The 11,326-nt window shown below is 55.7% G+C and overlaps 1 protein-coding gene across 2 annotated transcripts; it reads left to right on the top strand.

Moving 5' to 3' along the window:
* Positions 1–6,324: 6,324 nt before the first annotated feature.
* SLC51A (solute carrier family 51 alpha subunit) lies at positions 6,325–9,620 on the top strand. Of its 2 annotated transcripts, XM_008493411.2 has the most exons (10): positions 6,325–6,455; positions 6,628–7,141; positions 7,332–7,426; positions 7,784–7,938; positions 8,046–8,119; positions 8,194–8,352; positions 8,473–8,584; positions 8,702–8,848; positions 9,032–9,137; positions 9,262–9,620. In XM_008493411.2, exons 2-10 carry the CDS (start codon positions 7,107–7,109, stop codon positions 9,396–9,398), a joined length of 1,020 nt encoding a protein of 339 aa, XP_008491633.1. In that variant the 5' UTR covers positions 6,325–6,455; positions 6,628–7,106; the 3' UTR covers positions 9,399–9,620. The 2 variants fall into 2 exon arrangements, with proteins under 2 accessions (XP_008491633.1, XP_030311733.1); XM_030455873.1 differs by lacking the exon at positions 7,332–7,426 and having other exon boundaries at positions 6,325–7,141.
* Positions 9,621–11,326: the final 1,706 nt, after the last annotated feature.

Genomic DNA, 11,326 nt, shown 5'->3' with positions numbered 1-11,326 from the left:
AAGCAAGAGGGAGCCAGCAGCAGGGCAGGAGAACTTTTCTGGCATCCTTACTGTGGATCAGACACTGGTCGAGGTGACTGGAGGACAGAGGAGCTGTTTTTCTTGATTCCCTCTGAGCTGCACTTGGGATGCTTTCCACCTGTGATAGTTAGCAACATGGTTGGGGGAAAGCCTTGGCCTGATGGAGAAGATGCACTGGGAGTGAAAGCTTTCCTCCAGCAAGCAAGACTGTTCCCCATGCCTGACCCGTGGCCCTTGTGCATGGCCCCATGGGGTGGCGGAGGCCAGGGGGTGGATCTGAGAGCTGGGAGGGCTCGGGGCCATCAAGGGAGCAGCACCCCCCTTCCACAAACACAATGAGTCTCTGCTGCTTCTCTGGGAAAATATTTGTCAGTCTGAGGCAGGGCTTTGTGAAAGCTTCAACATTCTCACCTGCAAGCTTCTTGCAGGAGACAGACAAGTAAGAAAATAAAACTCCCAACCAAAGCAAATGCCAGCAGCCCACGCTGAGTGTGTTTTTACCTCCCAGTTCTCTAAAAGCAAACATCAGCGGCAACATATAATATTTTAGGTGGCTGTGGCAGAAAAAAGCCCCTCTGATTTTCAAACAAAGTACCTTTTCATTTAGAGCTTGGCATGGCTCTAAAAAAAAAAAAAAAGATGTTTCATTGGGACACCTGCTGGAAATGCAGACATTGCCTTATGGCAGAAAAACACTTCTTTATAAACGAAGCCTCAGAGCAGGGAGGAAGCGGCTCCTGAGGGTGTTTCCCGGCATTTCCTCAGGATCCCCCTGGCCCCATTGGCCGTTTGTTCATCCTCTTTGAAGGAGACAAAGTCCCCACCACGCTGAGCCCCATGGCTTGGACACTTCCTCTCCATGGGAGCTCGGCACGGTCAGACCTGGGGCTGCTGGGATAAAAAGCAAACAAAGGAGCCCAGAAGGGATGGGCAGAAGATGGGGGTGTTATCGGGTGCCCCATCTGTGAGGGTCTCTTCAAAAGGGAGGAGAAGGATGGAGCCATAAAAGCCACCCTGATGCCTTGGTCCAGATGGGAGAAGGGGGTACCCTGGAGCAGGAGTAGCAGGGCCAGTCCCCCGGGAGAAATGGTTTGGAAGTGTGATTGGGGTGGCTGTCAAGCCCACAAGAGTGAGCTGTTCAGCTCCAGAGGGCACCCTCATTCCTGCTCACTGCAGGTTATATACACCAGGGAAGATCCTTTATAGGTTGTAAAGTCATATACATATTTATAGATAGATGTGTATGTGTTATGTATCCCTTCTCTGTGAAAAAGTATATATGGTAAAACAGTTCTGGCAGTTTTGGGAACAGGCATTTTGCTGACATGAATTACAGAGTTGGGCTACTGAGGGACTGCAAGAAGGTTCCCTGGAAGGTGATCTCTCTTGGTGCTCTGGGATGGGCACCCAGACCTGCATGGGGAGGGGGCCGGAGGGTCCCTGGCTGCAGAAGCCAGCCCCATGGCCACGGATGAACAGTGTTTCTGAGAATTTGCCTCACTCAGGAGGGGAGGCTGAGGCCAGCAGGACTCCTACCCTGTTGGAACCCTCCAAGGCCAGTGCTTCTCTCAGCAACTGACTGGCTCCAAGGGCAGTGTGTCCCCATCTGAAATGCCAGCTTGGTCTATAAATAACACCTAACATGAATCTCTCCATGGGCACTGGAGCAATGAGAGACTGAGCCCTCGCTGCCCTCGTGACGCAGGTCTCTTGCCCTGTTTTATAAATGGGGAAACTGAGGCACAGTGAGATCCTTGACCCTGCCTTGCAGCAGTCCAGTGACATAGCCCTGTGGGTTTGCAGGGCAGTGGGAGTTGTTTTCCAGTGGCAGAGGGACTGCTTCCCATTAGGAATGGGAGGATTTGAAGGGCACTATTGCTCTGCCAAGGGGTCTGCATCTTGTGTCACCCCAGCTGTGCTCTCAGAGGATCTAGGGAGCCTTCCCCTGCCCAGGAAAGGGGCTCTGCAGCCTCACACCCCTGCAGCAGCCCCCCTGCCCTCCCTGCTCTCTGCTCCCTCCTGGTCCTATCTCCTGGGGATGGTGGCTCTCACCCCACCAGCTGCCCCCAGGACAATCAGTGGGGAGCACATGGGGCTTATCTAGGGACCAGCCATGGGCAGGGCTCCCCAAAACCTCTATCAGAGGGTGAGGGGAGCCAGACCCATCCCTGCTTCATGGGGCCAGGGCTGGGGGCATTGCCACAGCCCCATGCTGACAATCACAGGTGAATGCTCGAGAGGCCTGGGATCTCTCTCCATCCTGGTGGGGAGCGTGGCACTGCTGGATTTGTGAGGCCATTTTGCTGGGTGGCTTGGGGCTGTTGTGGGGTGTGTAAGGTGGATGGTGGCTGCAGCCTGGAGCAACCCCTGGCAGGATTCGACCCCCCCATCCACTTCCACCAAACTCTCAGCAGTGTTCTTCTCACTGGGGTGAACTTGAGAGGTCCTGGGGCAGGGGAGGGACAGGCAGGGCCAGTGTCCTGGGAACAGCTTTCCTGTTCCTTACACAAGCTTGGTTGGCCTCCATGTGTTGTTTATTTATCTTCAGTCACACCCACCCTCCTGTTTCCAGCACCTCAGTGGAGTGCTGCCAAAACACCAGTGGGATGGGGACACTGCCTCTCCCCAAAACCCCTGGGGTGGGGGGTACGAGGGTCACCTGTGGTCACACAGAATGTGGGCATCCCTGTGATGAGGTGCCTGTAGAGTGGAGTGTGGTCTCCTTGAGAGCTCTGTGCTAGTCATCCCCCTGCTCCATGGAGTCCCATTGGTCTTGGGGTGCTGGTCCTGGTTGGCACAGGTACCAGGCCGAGGGAGGGATATCCCTTGGGAGAAAAAGCATCCTGGCCTCTCTGTCCTGCTGAGTGGGGCCTGTCCCTCTGTGACCTGGGACAGCAGTGACCATAGATCACCATAAGATCTGGATGAAGATCTTTATTGTCTGCTTGTATGGCTAGACCACAGCCAGGGCTGGGTGTGAGGCTCTCACTCCGCGATGTTCTCGCTGTCCATAATTGCTTCAGGCTCTGGGTGAGAGAGGAGAGCATGAGAAGGAACATGTTTTGGACTCCTACCAGGGCTTTGAACTACGATTTTCCTTGCCCACCGTGTCCTGGCCATGGGGAAATTGGTGAGACCTCCATGCTTAAAAGGGTTGGGCCCTCTGACCATAACCACAGGGAATAAGACGGGTGGAAAACTGTCTAAAAAACCATGCAAATATTTGCATTTAAAGCACTTTTCCAAATATTGGGGAATGCTGACAAAGCAGCCGTGTGGGCGATGCAGTGAGGGTCTGTCTGCTTGGCTTTTCCTTTTGGGTTTAGGATTTCAATGGTCAAAGAGTTTTATTTAAAATAAAAAAATAAAGGGGAGATTTTCCAGTGCTAGTCCTTCCACTAAGCTCTGTGGATCAGAACAGCCACCCAGATGCCACAACCATGAGCCTTCAAACTACCCCTACTCTTGGTTGGTGGGTGCATGGCTCCCATCTCAGTGCTCCATTTTCCTTGTCTGCTGAAGGGCTTTTTGGCAGAAAAGGAGCTCCCTGTGCCTGGTGCTGCACTGTTCTGGAGCATCCTGGAAGTCTGGGGCTGAAATTGAGCTGGTAAGGCTTGCCCAGAGCCTTAAAGCCCCCCCCCTACCCTGCCCATGCCAGAGGATGCTCACCTGCCATTGGCTCCTGCCCATCCTGCCAGCTTTCAGCCATAGTAGTAGCCTGTGTGGAGAAGGGTGACTGGGTTAGAAGGGTGACCATGGATCCTGGTGGCTGCAGGACCACTCATCCCAAGTGTGAACAGAGGCTGGAATAAGGAAAGAAGCTGGAGGGACACTGGGCTAATTTTCACCTCTTTACAACCATCTCTGTCAGCTCCCAGGGCAGGTCAGAGCAAGCAAGTTGCAGGCATGTCCCATCCTGCTGGTGCAGGGAGGGCTCAGGGCTGTGGGTTGCAGGGATGAGAGCTCTGTGTCCCCAGGGGCAGCGCTGGGGTAGTGACATCCAGCTCTGCAGTGCACAGTCCACATCAGGAGAGTGTGACTGATGTGTCCTGGCTCCCATGAAGAGCAGAACTGGGGGGACTCAGGCATTGTGATGGGGCTGGGGATTTGGTGAAGATGAGTTAATGCTGACAAAGGTCATTTATTTGTTCATCCAGCACCAAGAGGGGGATGGAGATGGAGGCCCCTGTGCATGTGTGTGCATGCATGATGGGACCAGCTCATTCAGAGCATCAACATGTGGGGCTGCCCTTCTGCTCTGGGCGTGGGGTCCAGCCACATCCTGCATCCCTCTCCTGGGATGGCAGGATGCTCCATGCCCCTCAGCCATACCTGGCTCCTTGGGCTGTGCTGTGCTCTGGGGACCCAGGGCCTAGTGAGGCTCAGGTAGACAGTGGCAAGGAAGGTCATGGTGCTGGAGCAGTAAGTCAGGGACAAACAGACACAGGTGTGCTGGGCAAGGGGACCACCACACACCTCCATGCAGTGGTCACCCCTGAGGGCTGCTGGCCCCGGGGCTACATGTGAGCAGGGGAACAGAGTCCTGTGGTGGCAGCCTGGAAGGTGCAGTGTGTGTGTGTGTGTGTGTGTGTGTGTGTGTGTGTGCTGGGGCAGGGCTCTGCCTCTCCAGGCCAAGGATACAAGCAGATCTTCGCTGTGATGAGGGACAACTGAGAGACAAGCACTGGGCAGATGAGGCAGGACATCAGGACCATGGTGACATAGCTCCTGGTGACCATCACAAACAAGCAGGCGCAGCAGATGTTGTAGTTGTGTTCTTTTGTCTGTGGGCAATGCTGGTGAAACTGGTGCAGCACAGGGGTGCTGGGTACTGGGGGCCCCTCCATAGGTCCCATGCATCCCATGGGGCTGGAACCACCCAGGGCTGTGGCCGCCTTCTCAGAGTGCTGCAGCCAGGGGCTGTGCAAGGTGGGGGTGTTTGGGTGTGCAAGGTGGGTATGAGTGAGCAGGGCTGGGCGTGGGGCATGTGGGATGTATGGGGGCAGCTTGGAGAGCTGTGGGTGCCAGACAACATGTCTAGGGCTGGGGGTGGGAGATGGTGTGTGGGGCTGCAGTAGGGCTGGGTGTGCAAGATGTAACACATAGGTATGGGGGTATATGGAGTGCAGCGTGTGGGGCTGAGCACCCAGTCTATAGGGAGGGTTTATGGGGTGCAGTGTGCCAGGTGGGGGCACAGCGTGTAGGGAGGATGGGAGGGCACACAGTGTGTGGGGACACACAGGGCTGGGTTAATGGGGTGGTGGGGTGAGGTTGTCCAGGTGTGCATGGACATATGCAGAATCCCAGGGCACCTGGTGTCCCTCACCTCTATGAATAGGTTGCAGTGAAGGCAGCGGAGGAAGACTGGCTGGGCATGTCGGTGGCACCCAGCTGGGCAGCAGTGTCTCACTGTGCTGGAGAGCCCCTGGTTCAGCCTCTCCTCACAAGTCACTACTGAAGAAGACATGTGGGGAGACTGTGTATCCCCCAGACCCTGGGGCCACCCTGATATAGAGCAGCCCCCGTTTCCCTGTTACCTCACCTAGTGGGAGGAGCTCCAGTCTGTCTGAGCACAGCATGACCAAGCTGGCAAGAATCAGGAGGATGATGATGGTGCTGGTACTTGTGTCCAGCCAGGTGAATTGCAGAGCCAGACGGCCACACCTGCAGTGGGTAGGACAGAGAGAACGGGGCCAGGGTCAGGCTCTGGGGCTGCAGTAGCAGAGATGGAGACCTGGGCACAGAGCCTTGGTGTGCTCAGTCCCAGGGGCTGCTGGAGCCAGGTGGTGGTGGTGAAGATGACAGAGCTCCAGGCCATCTGATGCCTGGCTGCAATGTCCCTGACATTGGTGTCAGGTGACACCAATAGGTGTCAAAGGTGTGAAATAGCAGCTCTGATCCCCAGGATGGGTCTCAGCCTATGGCTTTGGGGTGACTTACAGGAAGAAGGTGAAGATGACCAGCGAGCTTAGGCAGATGATATTGCTTAAACAAAGGGCGGTGTGAAACTCCATGATGAGATGGGCCCTGGCCTCACAGAATGAACAGCATTCTGCTCCCCTGGCAGCCACAAGAAAACAAATACCCCCATTCCATTCCCATGGCAACTACAGCATCCCCTTTCTTTCCCCTTCCCATTCTTATGGCAACTGCAGTATCCTGCTCCCACGGCAGGGTGCAGGGAACCAATTTGCAGTGCTGGTGTCAATCTAGCTTCAGCAGGAGCCCACTGCAAAAGGGGCAAAGTATAGGGCCTTGAAGTTCCCAGGGAACCCAGTACAAACCAGCATTCATTTTCGTTAGGGTGCTGGGAGGACACCTATGGAGCTATGGACACCCCTAGGACACATGGGGATGCTGGGATCCATCTAGGACAAGGATACACTGCTTCCCAGGCCTAATGCCCCCCAACTCGGTGTGACCCCTCCAGTCTGGTATGTCCCTCCCCCAGCCTGGACTATGCTTCTGTCCCAAGGAGCAGGGGTGCTGAGCTGGGGCAGAGCACTGGGCCAGCCCTGCCCATGTGTCACGGGAGATGCTCTCAGCAGGGCTCAGCCGTGGGCTGCCGGGAGCTGAGCCATCACGAGCTCCTCACACATCCTGCAGAGTCTGGCAGGTTCTCCACACTCTCTCTGCTTCACTTCCCACCCGGCCACCGCTGCAGAAGGGACACAAAGATGGACCCTGCATGGCACCATGGGGACACCCGGCACCCACAGCCCATCTCCAGTCTGGCCAGAGGCTTTCTGGGCAGCGTCACCCCAGGTGTCTCCAACCTTTGGGGACGCACAGGCACGATGGCACGTGTGACAATGTCCTCTCTCAGCACCCCGGGTCAATAACCGGGTGGCCAAGGCGCTCGGCGGGGTCGGGACAGTGCGAGGGGAACGCCAATGGGAGCCCGCAGCAGCGGCAGAGGGAGGAGCGTGCGGGAGGCTGCAGTGGTTAAACTGAAGAAGGAGCGGCGGCCGCCCCGGTCCCTGCCCTGGGGACTCTGACCCCGTGGGCTGTCAAGGGGAGCTGAGGCAGGCGGTGCCCAGCAGCCCCACAGCCACCGGGACAGAGCTAGGGAGAAGCAGAGCAGAATGGAGCCCACCATGGAGCTGGCAGATGACCCCAGGTGAGTGCTGGGACACCTGTGTCGATTTGCAGCTAGGCAAATCCAACTTTCTGGAACAGGTTTTTGGGGGGTTTCCCTCTGCAAAGGAAAGGGTGAGGAGAGGGTGGCCAGGGGACTCTGGGGACCCTGCAGGGCTGGGTGCCTGGGTGTCCATGCTAGCCCTGTGCAGCATTCCTCCTCTTCTCGGCAGGTTCCCCCGCCCATTGGTGGAGATGCTGATCAGGAACTTCAGCGTGCCAGCGGCCTGCTTCTCCCTGCCACCCACCTCCCGGCAGCTGCTGCAGCGTAGGTGGGGGGGCTAGGAGGTGTGGAACCCTCCTCTTGCCCCTGGTGGGAGCAGGACAAGGATGAGGGAGGGTGGGAGCAGGCAGGGAACCCAATGAAGTGGGAGGCAGCGAGGTGCTGCTAGGGTCTCAGCCTCCCACCCCATAGCCCTGCCTGTAGGGATGGAGGCAACCCAGGGACGGCCAGCAGCAGGGCAGGACACGTGGGATGCTGAAGTGGGGCAGAAGCACCAGAGCTGGCATGGCTAGACATGACAAGGACATGGCAAGGGGCTTCACTAACCGTGGAGTGGCAGGGTGGCAGATTGATAGGAGCAACAGGAAGGGATGGAGATAGCTTCTCACCCCTCCCTGGCAGAGCTGGATATAGTCCAACTTGCCATCATGGGCCTTGCCACCATCATGACATTGCTGTCGGTCGCAATCTTTGTGGAAGAGGCTTTCTACCTGATTCGCAAGATCCGCTGCCCCATCAAGATGAGGACCCTCTGCTGGAGCAGCTCGGCTCCCACGGTGAGCTAGGGTATAGGCATCACCACCCTGGGGACCCAGGGCCACCCAGGGGGTGCAAGCTCATGGAAAGGAGGAGTAGCACTATGTCATGCTCGTGTCTTCCCCAGGTCGTGTCAGTGGTCAGCTGCTTTGGGCTGTGGTTCCCGCGCTCCATGATGGTGGTGGAGATGGCTACTACAGCGTGAGTATCTCCTGCCCCAGGGCAGAGGAGTCAGGGAGTTCACAGGGCCTGACCTGCTTTCTCATCCTCCCTAGGTACTTTGCCGTCTGCTTCTACCTCCTGATGCTTGTCATGGTGGAGGGCTTTGGGGGGAAGGAGGCATTGCTCAGCACCCTGAAAGATGTGCCCATGGTGGTCAGCACTGGGCCCTGCTGCTGCTGTTGCCCCTGTCTGCCCCGAATCACCATGAGTAGGTGAGGGAGAGCTCAGGTAACCTCTTCCCCTGGGGAGGACTTTCACCACCTGCTTCTGCTGAGGAGGAAGAGAAGTTCTTGGAGACCACAGGGTGCTACTGGTCTCTCTCACTGCGCCAGGAGAAAGCTTCAACTGATGATGCTGGGGACTTTCCAGTACGCCTTCTTCAGAGCAGTAGCTGTCTTCCTGGGGCTGGTCCTGGCTGCTGATGGGAACTACAACCCTGCTGATGTGAGTGCCAGGGTGCAGGGGTGGGCAGGGTGACATCGCGGACAGGGAGCCTTCCCTAGCCCCTGATCCACCAGCAGCTCTGTCAACCCATGCACGTTTTCTTGTGTCCTCCCTCAGATCTCAGCAGAGAGTGTGGCCCTCTGGATCAATACTGTGGTTGGTGCCTCCACCCTCTTTGGGCTGTGGGCCCTGGGCATCCTCTTCCGGCAAGCCCGGTTGCACCTGACAGAGCAAAACATCAAGGCCAAGTTCTCCTGCTTCCAGGTGAGTGAGCTCCTGTCCTACCCTGCTCCCCCCTAGTTGACACCTCCAGCATGAATGGGATGAGGAGGTGTGGAGGGAGATAGCGGGGTAGGAAGCAGGTCCGGCTGTGGGACATTGGGGATGGGGAAGGGCAGGAGCCTGGCATCAACGTGGCCCCACCACCTCAGTTGTTGTTGGTTGCAGATCCTCCTCCTCCTGACAGCTCTGCAGCCTGCCATCTTCAGCATCCTGGCCAACAATGGCAGCATTGCTTGCTCTCCACCCTTCTCCTCCAAGGCCAGGTCACAACGTAAGTCAGGAGACAGGGAAGTGGCATTGCCTGCTCCTGGCCAAGCCCCTCCATCACACAGTGGGGTGTGGTAAATGGCCACGATGGATAAAGGTGGTTTCAAACGACCCCTCTCCTCTTCCAGAGATGAATGTGCAGCTATTGATCCTGCAAACCTTCATCTTGGTGGTGGTGACACGGATGTACTACCGCAAGCAGGATGACAAACCAGGCTACCAGCCTGCCAGCTTCTCACCCATGGGCACTGACATCAAGGTGTGAGCAGAAGGGAGCAAAAAAGGACGGAGGGACAGAGCAAGGTGAGGGTTTGGTCTGCCTTGTACAACCTTCTCCTTCCACCAGCCCTGGGAAGCTGCTTGCAGCAGAGGAGGCAGAGAGGGAAAGGGCACCTCAGTGTGGGGTGAAAGGGTCTGAAAGCTGAAGGCCACAACTCCAGCCTAGGAGTTCTTGTCTGGTACTGAATAAAGATATATTTGTACCTGGGTCTTGTGTTGGTGTCTGGGTTCTGATCATCTCCTCTATGTGCTGGGTGGCAAAGCGCTTCACACAGGGGCAGAAAGACAGAGCACATCACAGTCCCAGCACAGGGCTGTCACAAGATGTCTAACACCACCCATGACACTGACCTGTGGGTGCTGCTGGCTCGGGTCTGACAGCCAAGGAAACATCAGGACAGCAGCAATTTCTTTGGAGACCTCTGGATGGGCTTAGCTTGTCTCTGTGGCATGTCTCGAGAGAACAGCAGGAGCATCCACACCCTCCAAACTGGGGCCAGGCAAAGGAATGTGCCTTGAAGCACCTTCATGACACAGGCAATTAGTTAACACTTAACCAGCTTTGCCCAGGATCTGCTCTGGTACCAGTATCTGTCCTATACTTACATCAGAAGCAGGGACAGACAGCAGGAGCAAGAACGACTTGCACAAACCTCTGGGTTATCTGCTGCCCTCCCTCTGGAGTATCTTCTCACTGACTGCCAAGATGGCAGGTGAGGAGGCCACCATGGGAGCCAGCAGTGCTTGGACTGCAGAAGAGATCTGGCACACACTGAGCAGAATGATTTTGCATTTATTTGGCTAAACATAAAAGCCAAAACCCCAACTCCAGAACAAACCAGTGAGACACATATTGTGCACAGCAGCATAGCAAACACCAATTGGGAGGAGCCAGGATGAAGTGGCTGTTGCTGCAGGGCTGGGTGATGCCATGACCAGAGGTGGACAGGTGACAGACTGTCAGTGCTGAGCCCAAAGCCTTCCCTGACCTGCATGGTGGTGCCTGCCCACCACAATACCTCTTGCTAGTATGACACACTGGGGAAGCAAAGTCAGAAAGCCAATTCTCCCAACTTTTATTAATTTGAGTCACTTTTGGGGAAAAAAGCAAATTTTTCACCCCATAAGAAAGGGGCAAAAGTGATTCAGAGCTTTATGCAGGTGGCTGTGTTCAAACCAAACCCCTACAGTCAGAAGACGCACTGGTGATTAGTTACAAGATTGCCAAATTTGCCAGACTCCTGCCAACAGTACATGGTCATTACCAATGTGGCTTTCTAGGCACCGGAAGACCTGGAACCCAGCAACATCATGATTTTGCCAAGAGATGATACCCAGGAAAACAGCAAAACATGGGCTTTGTCCTCTCCTACCAGACAACCATACCCAGCTCCTTACCTGCAGCAGGTAGGAACTCACACCTTCCTTCACATCAGGGAGCCTCTGGCAGTCACAAGTCCACCCCAAGGGCAGGGGGGGCAAGACATAAGGTCTGTCCAACCAATTCCCAAGAATATTTGCTGCTCCAGCATCAGCTCCCAGTTACAGAACTGCACAATAAAGTCTATAAAATGCACAAAATCTTGTCAGTGCAGGTGTGTGCCACTGATGAAACATATTCTACAGCTCTAAGCAATATGTTTAAGTGCCATGCTCTTCATGTCTTGCTTCCCTAAGTACTCCTGGCACCTTTCACCTGTTCTTTGCCATCAGAAAATCTCCTAGGGGCTGGCTCTGGTGCCAGCAGCCTCACACCCAGATCTATAAAAGAACTAGGTAGGGTTGTCCTACAGGAGTTGACACCCCTGGGTTTAGCAGCATCAAGCTCCACACACTCTTTAAGGTATGCTAGTGAAGATTTATTTTTCCACCCTACCTCTTCATGCTTAATTCAGTCTTCTCTGTAAGCTTCTT

The sequence above is a fragment of the Calypte anna genome, chromosome 9, assembly GCF_003957555.1.
Source record: "Calypte anna isolate BGI_N300 chromosome 9, bCalAnn1_v1.p, whole genome shotgun sequence".
NCBI lineage: Eukaryota > Metazoa > Chordata > Aves > Apodiformes > Trochilidae > Calypte > Calypte anna.
Note: the sequence above shows the minus strand (reverse complement) of the source record. Positions and strands in the feature narration are given on the sequence as shown.

Bases quoted from the DNA above. Each gene is read 5' to 3' on its own strand.
- SLC51A (XM_008493411.2), top strand. From the start codon at position 7,107: ATGGAGCCCACCATGGAGCTGGCAGATGACCCCAG. The intron at 8,353-8,472 runs GTGAGGGAGAGC...TCACTGCGCCAG, and splicing joins CCCCGAATCACCATGAGTAG to GAGAAAGCTTCAACTGATGA. The intron at 8,849-9,031 runs GTGAGTGAGCTC...TGTTGGTTGCAG, and splicing joins CCAAGTTCTCCTGCTTCCAG to ATCCTCCTCCTCCTGACAGC.